At 42.5% G+C, this 24,539-nt stretch overlaps 1 protein-coding gene across 1 annotated transcript; it reads right to left on the reverse strand.

Moving 5' to 3' along the window:
- Positions 1-2,996: 2,996 nt before the first annotated feature.
- GPR50 (G protein-coupled receptor 50) lies at positions 2,997-5,836 on the reverse strand. Its single transcript, XM_032769458.2, has one exon. The coding sequence runs from the start codon at positions 5,705-5,707 to the stop codon at positions 4,973-4,975; it is 735 nt and encodes a 244-aa protein (XP_032625349.2). The 5' UTR covers positions 5,708-5,836; the 3' UTR covers positions 2,997-4,972.
- Between the last annotated feature and the right edge of the window lie 18,703 nt (positions 5,837-24,539).

Raw genomic sequence — 24,539 nt, forward strand, 5'->3', positions numbered from 1 at the left:
TCCACCTTTTATGTACTTGAAGACTGTTATGTCCTTCCTATCAATCTTCTCTTCTCCAGACTAAACAAAACCCCCTTCCCCACCCCCACCCCCAATCTTTCCTTGCAGGTCATGTTTTCTAGACATTTAATCATTTGTGTTGCTCTCCTCTGGACTTTCTCCAATTTGTCCACATCTTTCCCCAAAGCATGGTGCATAGAACTGGCCACAGTCGAAGAATTACTTCTGTCTTGCCTAGTGATGCATACAGAAACCATGAAATAATTTTAATTCAATAAAAGAAACAGCATTATTTTTAGAGATTTTAAGAGAAGTCAGCATGTTTACAGACAGAAAGATCAGTTTACACTGATAATTTAATAATCCCGAAGTCCTTAACTATATAGGACTCCTTTGTGAGACCTTACTGGTGATTTAATAACCTAGTGTATGAATGCCTGTTTTCACATCCAGAAGTATCATGAATATTCATTTACTGCATGGAGAACACACTGGTCTAAATCTCAACTCTGAAAACATCTGTAAGTAGCACAATTTATAGTCTGCTTTTACTATTTTAAAAAAGGGTTCCTCTGCACCACTGCAGCCATGTTGATAATTTTATAGAGCATCTCTCAGGAGAGGACAAGAAATGAGTAATAAAGAGATGTAGATGGCATCCCACAATTGGATGGCTAAGGGACAAACACACATGGCAAAGGGCCCTGGAGCCATCCCAGTCAATGGTAGTTGTGAGCAAGGGAGTTCTTTTTCCCCCCACTTATAAAGCATTATTGCATAATGACTCCTGTTCCCCAACATCCTCCTGTATTGAAGGTGGACTTGGACCGTCACCAGGGATCTGAAGACACTCGCCAGATTTTTGGGTGTTCCAATTCCAGATTGGAATTTCACTGCCAAGGCTCATGTACGCCCTGGAAGAACTCAATTCCCACTTTTAACCAGTTGTACCTGCTCATAGTGATCTCCTTTCTAGTCATAACCAAAAGCCAAGGAGTCATTTCAGATATTTATTTCAAAAAAATGTATTTGCTAAAAAAGAAATACAATAAAACAATCCAATGCTATATTACAGTTTTGATAGATAAAGGGAATAAATAGTTTTCTTAATGAACAGCCAAATGGTGAAATGGAAACACCGTATAGATTTGTATGCAAATACCTCAACTACATTCTTATTGAACAGATTAAATAACATTCATTGGCATCATCAAATGACAAGAGATTCATCTCCCTTCATGGCAATAAATTCTCTCACTCATGGCTACTATGGCGATTTTAAAACTATGGCCCAAATTCAGTATTCAGAGACACCAGGGTTAATCCAGAGTAAATGGTTTATTACTGGTGTAAAGGAGATCCCAATATGACCTTCAAATTCCACAGGTCAAGGCCAAATCCATCGCTGGCATAGCTCCTTTTAAGTTGTGGGATCACTCTCAAAACCCCACTTTGGATTCCAACAGGGAAACAGACTTTTCCTCAGGATCCCCAATTTAAGATCCATTTCCCTTTTTTCCTGTAAACAAATGTTAACAAATAAGCTCCTGGTACTCAGTGAGCAATCTCTTCTAGGCTGCCACAACTAGAAACTCAAACAAGGAACTCCTTCTTGGGGCACTCTTAAAAAAAATGAATATAAGAGTCAATCTATACTTCCAAGCAGCCTTGGCATCATAGCACCAGGTTCTCCCCTCAGAGCTGAACGCTCCATTTTTAACTTGCTTTATGTTCCAGACATCAAGTTCAGTGCAGCTTGGCTCAAGGTCCCAACCATGGCTGCCACCTCACCATGGTCATTTACAGGCAGCCTTTACTTACACCGAGACACACAGAGTGCTTCTGAAATGATTGTACTACAGCAACATTTACATTTTGTAGGATACACTAAGCTCCTTTAAGGAACCCAATCCCACTCTTATGGGATAGGATCAGGTCCTGTGTTCATAAGGTGCTGCCCAGGCCATTAAAGGACCTGCTTTTGCAGTGCAGAAGACACCTACCACGTCTCCATATGGCCCTGAGTACCCGCAGCTCTCATTGACCTTTCTGAGAGCGGAGGGTGCTCAAGGGCTACAGCAAGAATATTGCACTGTCACATTGTCTAGTTCACTTCAGCAGTGATTGTCCTCCATGCATAGGAGTATGCCACCTCTAATTCCTGCAGCACAGGCCTGAAGTGCTGTTCCACAGAGGCAGTTCAGGCTCCATAACATAGTCCTGTTGCTACAGGACAAGATCAGATACTCCCAAGATTTGGCTGTTTGGGATGTCTTTGGTGTTATAAGGTTCTATTCTGACTCTGACTGGCTGTTACTTCTGATGCGTTTCAAATAAGACATAGTGCAAAATGCAAGCTTCAGAAAAAAGAAACGCATGACCTTCACTGAACAGTTCATTAAAAACATAAAGAATCCAGGAAATCAAATCTCAGTAGTGGGGCAGGGAGAATGAGAGACATTTGGCAAATTTTAAAGGATTCCATATGATTGTCTTAGTAAACCACATATGCTCCTTTTTAAGGATATTATTTGCAGATGTGATTCTAAACGAACAACTAATTGCAAACCAGTTGAAACTATAATCACAGTGCAGCAGAACTTGTTGTAAGAGTACAACTTGAACAACATACCCTGCAGTTACAAATTTTTGGTGCTTTTTGCATCCAAGTTTGACTCAATGTTTTTTGTTTGCACAGAACAATGTAAATGCATTCAGATGGGTATTGTTTGCCTCAAAAAGGACCAATTTCTACATCAGATACCCTTATTTGGCCATACTCTGCAGAACCAAAGGCCAATTTTTAAAAACATGACTCAATTTAGCTCCTGTTATGAGATAATTGTATCAAGCATTTAAAACACAATCATCATGTTAAGTTGCGGAGATGATTGAGTCTGAAAATGTGCAGTAACAAATTTGTCATATCCCCCTGTAAACAGAATTTGTATTGCAATAAACCATGCCACATTTTTACACTGTATTGCTTATTTAGGAGGAGGTGTGCCATGTACATTTTTCGGGCTTAGTCTTTCAAAGGACTTCTCCCAGCTCCTCCCTCCCACAGAATTCAGTGGGAGCAACGTTCAGCAACTCTCAGAAAGCATTCAGGGCCAGATATACAGAGGCAGTTAAGCATTTACAGACGCAGATGGGCAGCTAGTGGGATTTTCAGAAGGGCATAAGCAGGTTAAGCTCCATACTCCCATTAACATCAATGAGAATTAGGTGTTTAACCTGCTTAAGCACTTTTGAAAATCCCACTAGGCACCCGTCTCCATCAGGTGTCTAAATACCTTTGAAAAATCTCAGCCTTTGTGCCTCAGAGGATCAGCCCTGTGGGCCAAATTCTGCTCCCACTGACATCAATGGCAAAAAATACAGATTTCACTAATGCAGAATTGGGTCCTTTCTTTGACAAGAGACAGGGTTACATCCTTCTGTTTTTATTTATGTGACTAGTCCCATTGGGCTAAACTCTGCCACAAGGGACAGATTCTTCCCCCATCAATATCAACAGCATAGCTCCCATTGATTTCTACAGGAGCAGGCTCAGTGTCCCTATTATACCTATGTAAAGTCAGCCTAATTCTACTGGCTTGAACTGAAGCTCGCCCTATAACTGACAGCAGAGTTTTGCCCACTGATTTAATGGGACCACTTGAGAGCAGGAGTAGTTCACTTTTTGTTCTGCTACCAGTTTTTTAAAAGCCCTCTCAAGAAGGAACTCAATTTGGTCTAAGGGTAAAAAAAAGAAAATTCACATTTACAGACAAAGCCCTGCACCAATTAAAGAAGCCTTAACTCTGCCCACTGTGCAGAAATTTTGCCTGTAACACGGGACCTATATGATACTGTAGCGCACTGACAGCAACCACAAAGGGAGAGAGCTCAGGCTTTAACTGAGAATGTTCACACTCTTTTTCGGGGCGTGTAAATATTTTGACATAGGTTCCCCATTTACGTATTGTAACTCTGTGCAAGAGTAAAACAAAGAAAAACTCTCCACTTGCCTTTTCAATTATATTCGTGTAATGCTGCACACGCGATGAGACACATTTGGGATGAACATTCCCTTTTCTTTCTGCCTTTGTCTGCAAGTGCAAATATTATTTTCATTGAACTCTCCTTTCTATTTAATTTCCTAAAAGTCGGCATCTGAATTAAAAGGATGGGATTCTGCTACACTTCGTTACATTCACGTGACAGGACATCTGAGAGATGTTTGGAATGAATGCAGGCCGTTACTGAATATTGTCTAAAATCTGAATTAGGCTCGGAACCTCTTTCTGCAATTAGATCAGGTCGCTTGTTGCATTCGTATACACAGCATGGAAAAGAAAGTGCAAGTGTATTCAACATCTGTATAGATTCAATCAAAAAAGAGTGCTTTTGCCTTGCCTTGCATCTCGTACTAGATAGTTACTAAACCTTAAAGAGACAGTGGAAGCCATCATGCTCATATTATGTGGCCACTGACTAATTCTACTAACCTAAAAAGGTACAAAGTTAATCATGCAGTTTATAGCTCAGATCTTGCACGTTTGGTTCAGTGTTACTTAATGCTAAAAAAAGGATGGAATTAGAAAAAAAAATTCAAAAAAGAGGACTATTTTGCCCGGTCTTATAGTTTCAACTACAACTGCATCTACAGGTGCTTTGAATGCTTTGCTTCCAACAGATCATTAGTACTTGTGTGGCAAGTGCATCAAAGTCACCTAGGCACCTGGTGAAAAATGGCATAGGAAAAATAAAGTCAGTGGGTTCCATCCTGGAAATCCTTACTCAAAGCCTTACTTCTGTGAGTAAGGCACTCAGACGCTATGTGTAGAAACAGACCCAGTTCTTGGATGAGTCAATGCTGGCAGTACTGGGCCTCGTGATATCAGCTTTTAAATATGCAGGTAGAAAAGCTTTTGCATACTATAGTATATACACATCTGTGCCCCAGAATACATAGCATTGCTCTGATTCATAAGTGTATTTCAGCTTGGTGGTTGTTGTTTGTTACAGCTGGAGAGGGCTTGCTTTTCAGTCCCTCCGTCGCACCTTTCGACACATCGATGAACAGCAACCTCGGAGTCCACAGAGTCAGTAGTATTCTTTTGTACTCCTTTCGGAAATTCTGATTGAGAAGGCCGTATATCATAGCATTGAGACAGCTGTTAAAATACGCCATGAAATAACTCAGGACAAAGAGCCATTCTGGAATTTTTGGCACTACTTCTGAAGGATTAATGGAGACAGCAAGACCAATGAAGTTTAACGGCCCCCAGCACACTGCAAAGAGGACAAAAACCACAAACATGGTCAAAAAATTCCGAACATCAGCTGCTCTTAGCTTCTGCCTGGAGTCTTGTCTCACCCGGTGCTTGACTTGAATCACCAAAATCCAAATCCGTAGATAACAGAATGACACTATAGACAGGGGGACTATAAAATGAACAACTACCACTGTTATGGTGTATGATGTACTTACAGTCTGGGCAAAGGTGCAGGAATAAATCCGGGGATCATAACGCAGGGATCCAACAAAAAAGTTTGGCACAATTGCCACCACTGTCAGTATCCAAGTCAGGCAAATATAGCAGCAGGTGTTCTTCAGGTTGAAGAGTTTATCGTACCAGAGGCTGTGGCAGATGTAGCAGTATCTGTTAATTGCTATGACCGTGATGTTAAAAATGGACCCAATGACACTTAAGCCCATGAGGAACCCACTGATTTGGCAGTGAACATTTCCCAGTGTCCAGCCATTATGGAAAATGGCACTCAGAATGAGAGGATAAGGGTACACTGCTACTACCAGGTCTGCTACAGACAGACTGACCACAAAGATGTTACCTACAAAAAAGGAAGAGAGATTGCGACAGGTTAGTGTAGGTTTGTATATATCTATAGCAAAACTACAAATTTCAGTTTGTTTTGTGAAGGTCATTTTGATTGTAAAATGGTTCTGGGCCTTCACCTTGGCCCTGTACCCTTCCCATCTTGAGCTGAAAACCTCAGGTGGTGTCCGGAGAAGTTTCTCCAGTCAGCGGAGGGCTAACAAAGGAAAGAGATCAAGGGTCATTAACCTGGATGTTCTTCCATTCAAATAGAAGCCCCTTAAGCACACAAGTTAGCCACTTCACAAAAAAACTACTTTTCCCAGGTGGGCTTTTAACCAAGCAACAGATCACTTGATAAAACTCTTGATGCCAATAGGGGTGATCACCTGACAAAGGGGATTGCAACATTACAAAAAGGAGTCACTCCAGCATAGAGGGTGGGGAGCACACCAGGACCAGAGGCAGACAAGGAGGAATACTGGACCACTTAGAAAAGACATTGGCCAAAGGGCTCGTGGATTAGTGATGAAACAGATGGGGACTTGCGGGCAGGTTGTGTTGTTTTTTCTGGCTCTGTATAGCCCTTGTGCTGTCTAAGAGTAAAGTGTGCGTGTGTTTACCAATTCTTGAGTAGAGTCTGTGTGTCCCTTGCTTTCACTGCCACGGAGTCTGCAAAAGGGACAAACTACACAAGAGGGTCCACGGTTTCAGTGGAACTCCGGGAGAGTTCAATAGCTACTGGGGAGGCTTGGGAGAGCTGGTGTTTGTTTCACTCCCAGAGCTGGTGCTTGTACTGTGGGGTCCCCACTACCAAGAGGGCTATCAGATATGCGGTCTGCACCTGGAGTATGCCTGCTGGCCCAGAGCCAGAAGCTAAAATCTGCACAGCCCTAGCAAACCAAGAGTATATGGGACCCAAGGTTTGGGGCCAGTACACTAGCTTGGAGAAAGTTCACCAGGAAGAATTCTTTAGGATCATAACAGAGACAACGGAGTTAGCATTGCATGCACATAATGGGTGTCTTCAACAGAGCAGCTACGAATAAAAAATAGTAATAATCATAGATCACTAAACTCTTCCCTTTACAGTCAATAGTGAGAGAGATACGCTTCTGATCCTGAGAATTTTCCCATCAGTATTCTCATCAGAACGTTAACATTTTGTTTGCACAGAACCTAGCATAGTGGGGCCTCAGGGCCTCAGAGCTACTGTTCTACAAAGAATAATGAAAACAGACAGGCCAATCTCTCAGCTACTCTGGTGTAAATCCAGAGTAATTCCACCGAAGTTAATGGAGCTACACTGGATTTCCACTGAAAGGAGAACTAATTAGCCTTACAGTACATTGTTATTTGTCATTCATTCTGAATCCTCGGTATGATAATGGGTTCATCAAGAGAGCTCACTTTTCTGAGTTACAGGGAAATCTTCAAGCTCCCTCTATATTCCTCCCCAAAGAAAGGTTTCTAAACCCACACAAGGGCTCTCCAATTCTAACCTCAAAGATGTAACTTACAGCCCTGACAGCAAAGAACTTCGGAACATATTAAATGCTAAGGTTAATGCTGTCCCAATCCCCGTCTCCGGTTTTCTGTGAATCTCTCGCAGCTGTAATGGGAAATGTTGTGAAAACTCACAAGAATCTAATCTTAGAAATCTTAAAAAAAAATTGAATGCATGTTGGTTTGCCTGCATGTTGGTTTTAAGTGACAAGGTGAAACCTACACCTGCTTATGGATTGAATTTTCCTCTTAAGAAGGGATATTGCTTGGTTAAGAATCTTTCCCTTTTTTATGCTTACTCTGGGGTGGAATCCCACAATTGCTTAGATACAGTATTTTCTTATGATCCTGGATTGCCGTTACAATAACCTCTACTATGGGACATCAGCAGTGTTTGAAGCCAGGACCTTCAGAACAGATCTCTACTGCTTGAGACAGCAATCCACCAGCTCATGTGAACTAGAAACTATGGGGAGATGTGACCTACAATCTATAGGCCTGTTACATACGGTAAGGTGCAAGCGAATTGAGATGAACCTTTCGTGCCGTCTTCACATAGTTTGCTTGACAGCTCAGAGTTCTTGAGGTTCAACTGGACTATTTTACTAAAGCTTCTCTCTGCCACGGTCTGGGTTGTACCTTCCTCCTGACTGAAATGTTATCCCTCTTTCTTCTGAAAATACTATGGTTCCAATTAATTCTTTGTCTTGCCGACATTGCTATCTATGGATTCTATGAGAGGTGTAGAACCTATTCTGCAGAGCAGTCACTATAATGCAGCAGAGAGAGGAAGCTACTCTCAGCAACTGATAGCACCTGTCTGTGTGAAAGGTCTGCCTGCTGCCTTGACAATGGAAGCATTCACCACTAAGTAAATATTCTGGTTTCTGGAAAAGGTTTGAAAAGAAAAGGCAGCAGAGGTTGGAGAGGAGGTTGGAAGGCCTAAAGATAGAAACAAGAGCTCCAAAAAAAGGAGCTGCTTTTGGAGACTACCCCCTTTGGGTTTGATATGGGTTTGTCTACACATGGGATTCTTCTGGAATAGTTATTGCACTTTAAATCTGAATTACCTTTCAGGTGTAGACAATTCCTTAGACTCCAACACCAGTCATCTTCTTCCTTTCAAAACAGAAGCACCTCCAGTGCCAGACTGGGTAGAGCGCAAAGCAGTGCTTAGTCAAGAACATGACCAGGTACAGGCTGAGTTCAGCAAGGGGACAAGAGGATGAAATGTCACATTAGGATGAGGAGGAGGAAGAGCTGGGATTCACACTTTATCATGTGCTACAAGTTTAGGGGAAAATTGCGAGGTGTAGAAGCAACAAAGGAAATAAAAATTCTGTGAAGATAGAAAATGAGCAGAGAGTCAAAAATGCCAAACTTTTTGCAAGAAACTTTTCAAAATTATTTTTGACATTTCTCAAGAAATAAAGTTTCCCACTAAAATTGTTATAAAAACCCTCTGAGAAATTCTACCTTTGCTATTTAGTAAAAAAAATTAAATTCCAAGGAAACAAAATATTTGTAATAATTGAAAAGCCATTTTTCATTTTAAAAGTTGTGAGAATAGAAACAGTGAAAACACATTAAACCAAAAATAACTGGAAAATTACCAGAGTTCTTCTGTCTCCTCCATCCCCGCTCCCTTTTAAATTTCTCCTTAAAACCCACTTCTCCTACCAAGTCTCCCTGTATGGATCTCTCCTGGCTGACAAGGACCCCATGTTCTGAACAGATCTGAACAGTCTCCCATGTGGTGTATACGTTGGACTGTAAACTCTTGGGGCAAGCCCTCCTTTTTTGCTAAAGACGTAAAAGTACTGTGTACACTTGGCATGAGGAAGAGGAGGAAAATGAAAACAGAGAATAAGATCCCATCGTCGAGATCCCATTTCAGTCCACGCTGCGGCTCAGGCAGCAGCACATATTGTTCATTTTTCCAAATCTGGTACATTTTGAGATGGGGAAACCTCTGCTACCCAGCTTGTCACTCAAACTAGAGCAGAGTATTGCTACTTTGCATAACTCGCAGGAAACTGAGCTCGTGGCATCTGTGGATATTACATCTCAGACAAGCAAGTTTGCTGTATATTCCATACGGTAGGCTGGTGTTTGGCTTATTTCCCAAAATAGACTGGACTTGGTGTCTTGGACAGACCTGTAGGAAAACGTGGGGCAGAGGGGCTAGGAAACTCTGACTTTCCAAGTGAACATCCCTTTGGTTCAGAGGGGTGAGCTATCTAAGGTTGTAGCCTCCCAACCTGGCAGATTGTTGATTCCAAAGATGACTCCTCAGTGCTGGTTCTCCTGCCTTTGGCAGCAGTGATATGCTCATTCAGCAGCCAGTGTCACAGAGGAGCAACCACAGAGGTGCCCACGGGAAGAGCCATGCAGAGGAGTTGATAATGTAGTTTAATCCTAGCTACCAATCAAAGAGCTACTCATATAGCCAGACTGTGGAGTCAGCTAGGGACAGTGCACTTGGAAAAAGTTACCTCCATGTTTCTACCTCTAAAACACAGGGAAGAACGCCAGCAGAGGGCATGCTTAACTATTATGGCTGCTCTTGCTAAAGGCAGCATCTCAACCCATTGATCAGTTTCATAAATTCAAGTCCCACTGTCAATGTGACTACCAAGAGGTAGTCTCTCAAGAGGTTTCAAGATAATTGAGCAAACTCTATGAAGATCCCTCTGTGTAGTGATGTGACATCTATCACCAGGCTTCCAGAGATCTACATTCAGCTACAATCACTGGCTACGGTGTTACTGCAAACACTATAGGCTAATCCAAAATCATGCTATAGTTAGATGGTTGGCTTGGCTCATTTCTATTTTTAGTCCAAAGTCACCAAGACTGGCCAACAGTTCGTGTCACGATGAAAGGGCAGCTCGATCGCACCCCACACCCCCATCTGAAAACAAGAATCCAGACTCAAGAATGGCTCATGGCGACTCAGAGTCTGGAGCTTGGCTGACAATATGAGTAATTTTTAAAGAAAAGTTATTAAAGCCCATGTGAAGTGCTAACATCTTCGACCCATTATGCACAAGGCCTGCAAAGCCTCAACCTGTCCCTGCATCAAAATGAAAGTTCCTGATAAACATTTTCCAATTCCTACTAATAATCACTTCTTAACTTCAAGATGCTGTGGAGTTCCTTGTGATTTAAAGTGACAATATTATTTCTCTAACCCCAAAACACCGAAATCTGGTTGTTGCCCAGAATCCTTATCTTTAAGCTCTCTAATCACAGCATGTGAGTGCAGTGCCAAGTGCTTCAATGCTATCTACATTCCCTCTCGCTTGGTCAGTTTTTCTAGCATAACTTATGACACCCTTGTCCTTTTAAAACTATGTGCGTATTTTAGTTTCATCTAAGGATATTATTTACTTCTGCTTCTGTTGAGCTTCAGTGCAGTTTTTCTGCTGATTTCACGCTTCATTCAGAGGCTTCTAAAACGAAGTCACCGATCTTGGCCCTCTGGTAGAATTAATTCTGTCATGCACAGAAATGTTCATGCTCTGGCTAACTCTCCATTGCATGGAAGTGGATGGTAGCCCTTCCCAGGACAGCTCTGCTCAGTCTTGCTCTGCACCACAATATTGCCTCTTCTGTGCTTTCCTGCATTGAGGAATTCCTCTTATCAGTTTACCATGAAAATCAAGCTTTCATTTTCAATTGCTTTTCTGGCCTGGATGGCTGTAAATATTGCCTTCCAATTGTGCACTGAGGTAGTGGTGTTTTACTGAGTCTGCAGACAGATGGAAAACACCAGGCACCACCTGGAGCCACCAGAACTGCGGGGGTTCTTCTGCATTGTTCAGGATGGTGTTGGCGGAGAGGATGGCCCCAGCCAGGCCCAATCTTACCTCCGCCCCCCAGTACAGAAGTGCCTGCTTTGCCTGCCTCTGCATCTCTACACGAGGTATTGGAGTTGGTCATCAACTCCCTTCACATAGCACACCAAATCACCACCACCAATTAGTACCTTTTGCTCATTACCCAGACAGTGCATTGTACACAGAAAAATACAATAAAACTTAAGTTTATGAAATGTACAACATAAGAGACATGGCCCCTGCCCTGAAGAACTTAAAACATTTATATATAACGCACAAGAGGTAACTGACAAGAGGAGGGGAAAAGGAGATCATAATAAAATCATGTGATTGCTGTGCATTCCAAAAGCATCAGCTTCACTGCACAATAGGTATTTCACATCCTGTTTCATACCTTTAGCATCACTTAAGTAAACACAGAAGTAACACAGATATTAGAAGCCAGGGAGAGACAAGTCACACTACCAGTGATCCTGCCAAGAATTCGTGGCTGGGCTAGTACAGTCTGATCCAGACAAGGTGTCATGGCAGTTGGGATAACCCTCAGTCTAGATATCTCCTACCTGAGATGGCATGTCAGCAGGCTTAACCGCAAACCCATCAAAAGTCAAGAGACATTGACATCAGTGGGCTTTAAATCAGGCACCAAATCATTTTGCAGCCCCTGGAGAAGTGGTGGTACCAGGTTCTGAATTTTGCTTGTATCTGTTCACAAAATTGGGGTGGTTGAGTAAAAGGGGAATGAAATCAGAGAGAAAATTAGATGAAGATATGAAGTTCCTGGAAAGGGAGAAGGGTGAGTTATTTGATTGTGGTATATATTGGAATGTACAAGAATGTTTGTTATTCAAATAGTGTTTTCTTTGTGCGTCACTATGAGCACCTGGGTGGGGAGGAGAGATGGCTTTATTAGAAATAAGGTTTAAAATAATAAAGATATCCCATTTGTACTGAGCTAAAACCAGCCTCTCTCTTGCTTGCTCTTGCTCTCCAAAATCTCTGCTCTCATGCCTGCTGGAAAGCCCAGTGCCAAGAGGATGGATGTCAGAATCCTGAAAACAAGGTCAGGCATTTTAATATAAGCACCATTCCAGAAAAACTAACCCTGAATTTATTTTTGGTGGGAAGTTGACTAGCTTAAATAGTTCTCACTGACTTTACGGAGGGTGTGAACTGGAAGTCTGTTTCCAGTAGCAAAAAGGTCTTGAAATTTACTAATTATCAAAGGCAGAGTACTAGAAACTCCAGAAGCGTTACACAGACTTTAGAATCAGACTGATATTGTAGGATGGTTTTCTTAATAAATATAAGCAAAGGTTTTAAACCTGGGGTCTACGTTTATGCTTTTTATATAAAAGTGGCTTGATTTTCAGAAGTGGTGAGCAACCACAAATTGAAGTCAGTTAAAAATCAGGACAATTAGGCTTAAAACATGCATTTAAAAATCTAGCTTTAGGCTGCAGGCTTTGAACGTTTGGGTTATATTTTAAGTCATTAATATTTCTTCCATCAAGAGAAATGTATCCTGTACCTCCCAATGCACTGACAGCTTGGGGCTTTTCTACACACAAACTGGTACCAAAAACAACTAAACAGGTTGTTATTTTGGTGTAAGGCTGCATGTGGAACCTTATTTCAAGTTAAGGGTATCTTAGGATTCTTAAAAGCAGCAGAGAATCCTGTGGCACCTTATAGACTAACAGACGTTTTGGAGCGTGAGCTTTCGTGGGTGAATACCCACTTTGTCAGACGCAGGTAGTGGAAATTTCCAGGGGCAGGTATATATATGCTAGCAAGCAAGCTAGAGATAACGGGTATTAGTTCAGTCAGGGACGGGTGAGGCCCTGTTCTAGCAGTTAGAGGTGTGGAAACCAAGGGAGGAGAAACTGGTTCTGTAATTGGCAAGCCATTCAGTCTTTGTTGAGCCAGAGCTGATAGTGTCAAATTTGCAACTGAACTAGCTCAGCAGTTTCTCTTTGAAGTCTGGTCCGATGTTTTTGCTGCAGGATACCACCTTAAGTCTGCTTGTGTGCCGGGCGGTTGAATGCTTCCTACAGGTTTTTGTATATCCATCTGATATCTGACTTTTGTGTTCCATTTATCCTTTTCCGTAGTGGGACTGTCCAGTTTGCCGATGACATACGAAGGGGCTTGCTGGCATATGATGGCGTATTTCTTGGTGACTGCAGTGATGACCATGATGTATGGCTGATCTGGTTAGGTCCCTTGATGGGTGCTGGTGTGATATGTGGCAGATGGCATCGAGGTGTTGCATGTATTGTTGCATGGTGGTTCTGAACGTATTCCACCCGTTATTCTCCGGCAATGCACACGTACTAGTAACTCTGCTTTCAGAACAATCCATGCAACAAACCTCGATGCAACTCTGCCCCATATCTACACCACGACACCATCATAGGACCTAACAGATCAGCCATACCATCCATGGTCATTCACCTGCACGTCCACCAATGGTAATATACGCATCTTGCAGCAATGCCCCTCTGCTATGTACTCGGCCACTGACAGTCACTACGGAAAAGGTAAATGGACACAAATCGATATCAGGAATGCAATATACAAAACCGTAGAGGCACTTCACCTCCTGGCACATTAAGACCTTAATGTGGACCTGGCAGCCAAAAAAATTCAGGACCAGACTTCAAAGAAACTGTGAGCTTCAGTTCATTTGCAATTGACATATCATCTACTCAACAAAAGTGTGAATGGGCTTCAATTACCAAAACCAGTTCCTCCTTTGGTTTTCCACCTCTACTGCTGAACAGCCTCACCCTCCCTGACTGAACTAACCTCGTTATCTCTAGCTTGCTTGCTAGCATATATATACCTGCCCCTGGAAATTTCCACTACCTGCGTCTGACAAAGTGGGTATTCACCCACGAAAGCTCACGCTCCAAAACGTCTGTTAGTCTATAAGGTGCCACAGGATTCTCTGCTGCTTTTACAGATCCAGACTAACACGGCTACCCCTCTGATACTTAGGATTCTTAGGCACTCTATGGGAGTGAGATTTCTGAAGTGCACAAATGTGCTTCACATTAATTGGTCCATGCAAATCCTCTTGGTGCATTTTAACAGTACTATGTTAAAATTCACTATGAAACCTTAAGTGCGCACCAGCAGACCAATTAATGTGCTACACGTTAGCGATCTTGAGAAATCCCACTCCCCCCCAAGAGTGCATTACCTCACCATATAGACAAACTCTTATTTTTATTTAGTCTAAATATGATTCCTAATTGATTTATAGTCAAAGATGCTCTTAATCTGAACTAAGTGTTGACACAGATTTGCAGTAAAATAACAAAAGTGTGAATTAAACTTGGTGTAGTTATTTCAGTGCCTGTTTGATTATACTGAACAAGTAAGTCTGTACACACAGCACCCCCTCACTCCCACTCCCCATACATCCTTGATGATTAAATTCCCTATTTTCCAAAAGCCTTCTCACATCTGGATTTTGTTAAGGACCCAGTCCTGCAACCCTTACTCAACCAAGTAGCCCCGGTGAAGTTAAGCCTTCCACTCTAATTTCTAAAAGAGCACTAATGATGTGAGTGTAATTTTGCAGAAGCAAAAGGTAGAACCTCAGCTGATGGAAATGGCCGTTGCTCCATTTGCGTCAACACCGCTACACCAGTTTACACCAGCTGAGGATCTGGGCCTTAAAATGTTTGTCACAAAGAGCTTTACAACACTTATGCAAGCAGCCCTACCGAGTCCAACAGGATTGCTTGCATGAATAAGAACTTCTCATGCAAGAAGAAGAAGGGGCCTTAGCAGGATGGGGTCTTGTGTGGTCAGGCACTCACTGAATTCAGTGGGCAAGATGCTGATTTCTTCCTTTCCCTATAGTAAATGAGATCATCATCTAGCTCTATGAGGCTGCTCAAGAAAGTACAGGTGTGTAGGATGGGGCTGCCAGTCTGTACCGACTTCCGATTTATAAAGCTCCATTTAATATTAAAGGTAGCCTAGAGCTAACTATCACTCAGTTGTCAGTACAGAATCCTTTTACATTCCCCCCCACCCTCTTAAGCACTTTAGAATCCTGCCTGCAAATAATACATTTATACCTTCCTAGCAGGAACTTCTCGCAAATCACCATTACCCGCTGTTTCCCTCAAATTAGCCTCAGATGTATTTTGATCTTGTCTAAGAGAAAGCACATATATTCGTGTGCACAAGCAAACACAATGGGACTGGAAATGCAAGTTTTAGGGTATGGACGGCATACCAGTAATTCATAGTTATATATTGGTTTTGATTGTCATCTAATATAAACAGAAATTATTGCATTTCTTTATGCTAGAAATTCAAACAGCTATTAAAATTAGGGATAATACGAGGACAGTATAATACAAGCCTCACTTCAGTTCTTTTAAAGTTGCATGTTCTGCACATTGCACTTTGGATCCAGAGGCCCAATATGTGAAAGTCTTCTTCAGTAATCTGTCAGCATTCCTAAGGCTGCACCCGACTTCCAGACAAATGTGCATCATTTTCATCAGAGAATAAATGACCATCAAAATACAAATGAGCACTGTATTTTCACGATTCGCCTTGATGGATTAATAGAAAATACTCGATGTTTGAGTTCTAACTGAGGAGCTCTCTCTTTTCCCTGCAGTTACAGAGGCAGAAGTCATAGGCCACGAGTCCACATTTGGCCCTTTGGCTGCATTTTAGCAATCCCTGATTTAAATGCTGGATGGGAAAAAACCTCACACCTACCCACTTAGGAGGAACTGCCATTCTCTAAACTGGCACTGTTTGACACACCTGAGCAAGTCAGATGAAAGGCAAGTAATATCTTGTTCTTTTTTGTCCATACAAAGCTCTGCTTACACACACACACAGCCTCCACATTCCTTCATCAAGGAAACTGAAATATAAAATTATGTTAGACTGAGTATAAAAAAAAGAAAAGAAAAAAGATACAGATGTTGCAGAGATTCAAAAGGCAGAAGGGACCATTGTGATCAGTCTGACCTGACAGGCCAGAGAACTTTCCCAAAATAATTCCTAGAGCAGATCTTTTAGAAAAACATCCAATCCTGATTTTAAAATGCTACCTGATGGAGAATCCACCAAAACTCTTGGTAAATTGTTCCAATGATTAATAACTCTCACCGTTAAATTTGTGCCTTATTTCAAATCCAAAGCGATCTAGCTACAACTTCCAGCCATTAGATCGTGTTATACCTTTTCCTGCTAGATTGAAGGCCCATTATTAGATATTTGTTCCCTAATCAAGTCATCCTTTAACCTTCTCTTTGTCAAGCTAAATAGACTGAGCTCCTTGGGTCTATAGATACAAGGCATGTTTTCTAATCTAATTTTTTGTGGCTCTTCTTTAAACTCCCTCCAATTTATCAACACCTTTTTTGAATTCCGGGCACCAGAACTGGACACAGTATTCCCGGAGCAGCTGCACTGGTAATAACTACAGTGGTATAATAACCTCTCTAGTCCTTGTCCTGATTCCCATTCATGTGTCCCAGGATCACATTAGCTCTTTTGGCCAAAGCATCACACTGGGAGCTCATGTTTAGCTGATTATCCACCGCAACCCCCAAAACTTTTGCAGAGTCGCTGCTTCCCAAGATAGAGTCTCCATCCTGTAAGTGTGATCGACATTCTTTGTACTTAAATGTATACATTTAGCCATATTAAAATGCATATTATTTGCAGCTTGAAAGAAATGGTGGTGTTATCTACCAAGAATTATATTCTTTCCACACACAAACCTGGAAGCAAACCTTGAAGCGTCCTACCTGATAGCTCTTATCATGGAAGTAGAAAAAGAAAAACACTGATAAACTACTGGCAACTTGTTAGACTGAGATCAAATTCATTTGTTTATTTCATTTTTTATCATAACCAGAACAACTAAAGATATCCCCCAGCAGGCACAAAAGTCTGTGCTAGTAAAAACACACCAAGAGACACAATGACAAAGCTAAAAGGTTTATGGGGGTGATTGATTTGACAAATCTCCTACTAATGTCACATAATCAAAAGCATTTTGAACAATAAGCTTCCACTCTCAGATTTTACAGAAAAATAGAAACATGTTTGGAAGAAATATAAATTAGAGTTAAGGCTAAAAGAAAGAGGCAAATCTAAGGCTCGGCAAACAATTTCACTGGCCATCACTGTGAAGGAGGCTTATAATAACCTAATTCAAGGTTTTTAACCTACCAAAGCTTGTATAAGCTGCAAAAAGGAAACAAATTAAATATTTTCCCCAAGCAAAACTATAAGGTCATAAAAGTTTTGTTCAGCACATGACAACAATCTCTTCATTAGCTTTGATATTCCCCCTCCCTCAATGTTTTTAACTGCCATTTGATGCACGTTCACTTGTATGTCACTGACGTCCATTCTACTGACATAACAGATCAGTTCTCTAAAGTAAAGGAAAAATCATACAAATAGCTTCCAGAAAGCTACATTAGCTCTCCTCTTTCACGTTCTACAGACATCACGAAGCACTAATACTCGGTGGTAGTAACTGTCAGCTATGATGTGTTGGGCTACTAAATACTAGTAAATACTATAGTATTATTTGGGCCTCACCCTGCAAGCCCTTACTGTAATTAGGGTTGCCAGCTGGCCAGTTTTCATCTGGAACACGTGGTCAAAAAAACAGGGATCCTGGTAGCTCTGGTCGGCATCACCGACTGGGCAGCTAAAAAAGTCTGATTGGTGGCGCAGCGGGGGCCCGGGGCTAAGGCAGGCTCCCTGCCTGCCTTGGTTTGCCTGGCTCCTGGAAGCGGCTGCCAGGGCCTGGCGGCTCCTAGGCACATGGGCAGCCACAGCCGGCTCCGCAGGTCCCATTGGCCAGGAACCACAGCCAAAGGGAGCCATGGAGGCAGCATCTGTGGGTGCGAGGCAGCGCACAGAGCCTCCCTGGCCACCCATGCACCTAGGGATTGCACTACAGGCACCTGGTGGCTGCTTCCTGGGAGCCCTAATCCCTTCCCACACCCCAACCTCCTGACCCCACCACAGATCCTGAATCCTAGACAGAGTCCTCACCTCCTCCCCCATACCCCAACCCCTGCCCCAGTATGGAGCCCTCTCCTACACCCTGAACCCCTCATTTGTGGCCTGCACCTCTAGCCCAGAGACATATCCCCTGCACCCCAACCCCCTGCCCCAGCTCAGAGCCCTCTTCTGCACCCCAAACCCCTCATCCATAGCCCCACCCCAAGGCCTGCACCCCAAGATGGAGTCCTCACCTCCCCCCGAACCCTAGCCCCCTTCCCCAGTCTGGATAAAGTGAGTGAGGGTGGGGGACAGCGAGCGATGAAGGGAGGGGGGATGGAGTGAGCGGAGCAGGGCCTCGGAGAAGGGGTGGGGCAAGAGGCAGGGCAGGGGTGTTCAGTTTTGTGCCATTATAAAGTTGGCAACCCTAACTGTAGTATGTAGGGCTTGCATTATTGCCTCAGGCCTGGTCTACACTGAAAACTTCTACTGTCTACAGTTATGTGAAAAACAAACAAACAAACACACTCCCTCAGTGACAGAGCTCTAACCACAAAACCCCCAGAAGAGTGCTTCTATGGGCACAACGTCGTTCAGGGAGGTTGTGTTCCTACACTGGTAGAAAAACTATCAGTATACACTGCATCTACCATAGGAAGCTCCAGGGCCGGCTTTAGGCAGATTTCCCCGAATCGGGCCCTGCGTCTAAGAGGGCCTCGCGCTCCAAAGAAGAGCACCTAACTTTTTAATTTTTACTCACCCGGCAGCAGTCCAGGTCTTTGGCAACGTGTCCTTCAGCGCCGCGGAAGACCCGCAGAGCAAGTGAAGGACCCACCGCCGAAGCGCTGCCGAAGACCTGGACTGCCGCCGGGTATTCGAATTAGGCCTCACACTTCCTAAAGCTGGCCCTGGGGAGCTCTGCCACATAGCTATGTCAACATGGGCTCCACAGTGTAGCTATTGCCTCTGTGGTGCTAACGATTCATTTGAAAAACGATCATATGCTTGAATAAGGGGGTTTTAGGAACAGTCCTTCCATAAAGGGACTAGGCTCAATTCCATTATCACATAAAACATTCTATTTGTAAGGACACTGCTATAATATACGTGTGCAACACCGAGCAAATTAAATAGAAGCAAGTGAAAAGCCTATGTAAGGCAGGTTAATTCCACATTCTACAAAAGCTCGTTCAGTACTCTAGCTGCGCATTTAAGAACTCAATTAAAAAAAACCAATTCTCTGAGGTTATTTTTACATCAGGATTTAGGTTAGGATAAAGTGTAGTTTCACGTAGGCAATGTAAATGACCTGCCAAATGTTCCAGAATTCTGACTGTGCAGCGTAAAATGATATAGAGGTAATGAATGGACAGTAAAGAGGAGATCTCATAACAGTCTATGCATCTGTGGGAGGTAAGGTTAAAGGAAATGGAACTATTTGAATTCAAGGATACAGTGAAGGTCCTTCCAAATATGAAAGCTTAATGCTGATACTCCAGATTAATTCAACTTTTTCCTTTCCTGCAGTGAAGGGCCTTTGAGATATGTTGGAATAATTCAAAAGTCATTGAATGGCTGGGGTCAATAGGTGTTCTTCTATGGGTATGGTTTGAGATACCTACTGCTTCAGAGCTTTTCCCTCACTTTAATGACTATTCCTTAAAGACAGAACTATCAATGCTGCTTCCTGCACCAAATGAATGCAGGTTTGGTCCCTGTCTAACTGAGCATGCCACTTCTGGAATGAAGTCGTACCATCAGAAAGCCTGCCGTGCTAAGTCTGAATTTCTACCTGGGCTTTTGGGATGGCCATACATGATGTCGCTTTTTCATGGTGACTGTTGTCATCATTAACTGTTCTCTCCAATATGTCAGACACGGACTAGTTACCAGACTGTTATTTAATACTAAATGTAATGATAAGGATTCAAGTACTGAGAACAGTCTGGGTTTCTTATTTTCATGTTAAGACCAGAAGGACCATTAGATCATGCAGGTTGACCTCCTACACGTACACAGAATTACTCCTGTGTTGAGCCCAATGACTCGTGCTAAAGTAAAGTGTATCTTGCAGAAAGGCATCCAGTCTGGATCTGAACTCTCAAAAGATGAAAAATCCACCACTTTTGGTCAGAACAGTGTTTCTCAAACTGGGGTTCCCACTGGCCACGGTTCACCGTTGCAGGCCAATGGGGGCTGCTGGAAGTGGCGGATAGTAAGTCTCTCAGCCCACGCCACTTCCAGCAGCTCCCATTGGTCTGGACCAGCAAACCGCGGCAAGTAGGAGTCGCGATTGGCTTGACCTGCGGACAGGGCAAGTAAACAAACCGGCCTGGCCCACCAGGGGCTTTCCCTACACAACTGGAGACACCAATTTGAGAAACACTGGGTTAGAAGTTCACATTTTTATATTCATCCATCACTGATAATTATCCTTTTTGCATTTAAGGTTTAGATTTTTTTTAATTTAAAATTTGCTAGTTTTCCTTTCAGTTGGCCAATTTTGATTTACCCTCCATTCTCAGACAAGACTCTGACCAGTGCATTTTCCTTTCACGTGTTTTAGAATTTCTGGGCTTTAGCGTCTTCCATTCTCTGTACCGGGAAGTTCCTAATATTGCTATTTCTCTGGATTTCTGAGCTTATCCCTTGTTGCTGTGAAGTTTTTCCCTGATGCATTTATTGAAGTTGGATCTGCTAATGACTGAGGAAGAAGAAGAGGAGATTCTAAGCATATTGTCCTGATCTGGCTATAAGCATATTGTCCTGATCTGGCTGTTTTCTATACGTAAAGAAGTGCGAAGAGGCAGCTCTAGCCACATACCCTAGACATCTTGATTTAATTTCAAAATACATCAAGGACAACAGTACAGTTTAAGATAAGCCATTACTACTAAGCCAGTCAATTTAACTCCATTCCCCGTACATTGCCATTTTCCCAATACCTGCGGGAAAAAGATGAGCTTAGCAACATATCCTGAATCTGATGGGCATTTCAGAACAAGGATGGGAAAGAGCAAATTTCTAAGCCAAGAAGCCCTCATGGCAGCCCTCTAATTTATACCTCGGGAGCTCCAGCCTGAGCACCTTTGTTGATCCCAACTGCAGCAGTAGGACTGAATTAGTAGTGTTCGAAAGCTGAAAAGATTCAACAGAGATACCGTGCCTGAGATTGCTAGCTATGTTCTACGGGAATTTATCATGGGAGATCTTCATAGAAGCAGGGAAGTTAACCTAGGTGCCCTGGCCAACTCAGATAGTTACGTGACCCACCTCTACTTCCCTCTGGTTTCAGCTGAATAGAGATCTGAAAACCATTGTAGAGTGTTGCTGAGCACTTTTTAAACAGATGCCACGTTCCACCTTGGACCTTTTAGGGATGGGAGAGTGAAGCAATCGTGCTTATATAGCTATAGACACACACACAAATCCTACTTTCATGCACTCCCATGCAACTCCAGGCACACTGATTACAGTTTGGTTTGTAAAATGCTTTGAAAGCCTTCCCAATGAAAAAGTGTGTATATACATACTTACACTGATATTTGTCTGCATTCATTGTGCCCGCCTGCTGCCACTATTTGCCACCTGTTAGTATTCCGAAGTAATGTCTGAACTCAGATTAAGAGATGTAATAATGCTCTTCTGCTATTGCTGCTGGTTAAAGTGCGTTTCTAGTCTGAAAAGTGACCATGGTGGGGTATCAGCTTCCTACTGAACAGGTCTTTAACCAGTGGGAATTCAGAAACAGAGCTGAATTTGTAGGCAACTTTAGGGACAAAGATAATGCTCAACTGTTTCCGTTAGCTCTGCAGAGCAAACAACTAAAAAAAGGAAGCTCTTCCTTCTTGTGCATCTTTAAGAAACTTTGTATCATAAAATTCCAATGACAAGCCCAATCAACTACAGTCATAGAAATCCTCTGTAGGCAATGACTGTTGCAGCTATAACCAAAGGCTTGATTTAACCTGCAGGGCCTATAATATTAGTGATGATTCTCTCCAGTCCAAGCTGTTCGCAGGGCTGGCAGTCGGAGATGGTGGGGTATCATGGAGTTTACAAACCCCACACAGAACCTAGGTAGAAGAGCGCAAGAGGGAAGGAGAGCACCTTCCCCGCCCACAGGAAGCCAGGCTGATCACATTGCAGCATAGCTGCCAGAACTCCCAGCCACGGACACAAGCCCCTACAGCTGGGACCGATAAGGAAAACAAGCCCAGCTACAAAGGACAGAGAGCAGGAGAGAAGGGGAGGCAGAAGGGTCTGGGACAGCAGAGGCCCTATCCCAGGCTGTTTTCAAGTAACCAAATGAGAGACAAGAAAGACTGTAAGCCCAGAGCTTACGGGTGGAATAATTATTTTACACTACATTGATGGACTGGACTACTCAGTGTTAAACAGAGGAGAGCCAGTTTGGCAAAAGTAGGCCACCCAAAAGGGACTGTGCACGGAACCCTCAACAAGGGGAAACATCTTTTTGCTTGTAAACCGAGCAGGTTTTATATGGAAATCCTAGATACAAAAAACAGAACCTCAGATATCTTTATTACAGAGCTCCTTTGAAGAGCGCAGCCATGCTGTTATTGATTCTGCAGACCCTTATTGGTCCAAGAGAGACCACTGCAGAAAATAAATTTTTTGAGCAGAGCAACTAGTAATTTTGATTTTGAGGCACTGTTCTGACTCTGATCTTAGAGACAGCTGACTGGTAGGAGGAGCATTCAAAGTCCATAGTTGGTGATCCATCATGGTTCCCAGACTGAATGATAGACAATGGAAGGTTCAGCTGGATGTGAGAACAGGCAACTCTCTCAGGAAGTTAGTATACATTTATCAGAATACTTTATGAAGCATGCACTTCAAGCACTCATTCGAGCCTGCTTCTTTGCCATCATGTAATGTATTAGTTGCTTTTGTCTTCCCATTGATACTATACTAATCAGATTCAACTTTCCTATTAACATACTTCACAAGACACGAGTTTATTACTCTCACTCTTGAAGATACAAAGTAGTATCAGATAAGAGCAAACCTCGGGGAGGGTTGTGCTTTGGTCATAAGATATAGAGGTCCCAGTTTAGGACAATACTGAAGAACACATATTTAAGGGCTGTTCTGAATTGGGGCTTCAGTTATTAATGTGGCCTCAGGAAAGACCTTTGCATTTGTCTCCTTATAATGTCTGCATAAAATATGCCATGGTTGTATCTGTCACTATGTCCAACAAGCACAAAGGGTTTTGTACCAGAACAAGACAGCCACCACATTTAAGCAGAATTTCTCTTTTAGATTAAAAGAAGTTAACATGTGAAATAAATTATCATCAAGAACTACAATGGGGGGAGAGGGAGAGGAACAACAATTTCAGTGGAATTAGTTGAAAGAGAAAAAAAGAGAGTTTTGTAAGATACTACTCCTGAGTCCAAGTGTAGATGGTCCTGGACATCCCTGTCTGGCCTCTCTCCATTCTAAGAAGTTCCCATGTTCCTATTATTCATGGCCCTTATAAATAGAGCACACTGGACTTCTAGAACTCTGCTCACTGGTACTGGGAACTTCAGGAATTTCAGTTCTTCTAAAGCTAGTCTTAGAAATTGTTGGCTGAGGCGTGGGCATACATGTGCATTTTAGAGAGGATAACGAAACAGTAGCAGTGGTACAGACTGCTAACTATCTAGTAGGAAAAGGTTTTAGATAGAAGTCTTCCTTTATACATTTTGAATATTGCAAATAAAGTCTATTCCTTGAGAGTTAGATTCTAATCTCAAGTATACTACTGTAAATCAATAATAAACTCACTTCAGGATTTACTCTTCATTGACACTAGAAAAATCAAGGTCTGCCCCATAAAACTGCCAGGAAAATAGTGTTCAAGGGCTTGACCCTGCAAACCCCCCATTCATGAGAGTATTCCTTACTCATGCTTTTAAGCACAATTTACATGAGTGACAGTGTCATGATCAGGCCCTGCAGAGAAGAATGTTGGCACAATATACATTGGAAATGAAGAAAGCCATCATGAAGTATGCTACCACACCTATTCACACTGTAACTCCTCTGGAATTGGACTCAATTCACATTCCACAAGCACATGAACATTTACCATTGCATTATATCTGAGTCACACTGCATTTGTCTTGAATGTTAATCTAATTCAGAAATGTTAACATAAAAAAATCCTTCTTCATTTTAGCCACTTTAACACAACAGCATAATATGAGCTCAAACACTGCATTGGATAAGTGCTGTATAAAATAACTGGAAAGGAGGGGCCAGCAAGGGATCCTTGTCCTTCCTAGTCATATACCTCACCCCATCCCTCAGATTTTCTTCAGGGCCACTACTCTGGAGA

This window comes from Chelonoidis abingdonii, chromosome 8 (genome assembly GCF_003597395.2).
Source record: "Chelonoidis abingdonii isolate Lonesome George chromosome 8, CheloAbing_2.0, whole genome shotgun sequence".
NCBI classification, from domain to species: domain Eukaryota; kingdom Metazoa; phylum Chordata; order Testudines; family Testudinidae; genus Chelonoidis; species Chelonoidis abingdonii.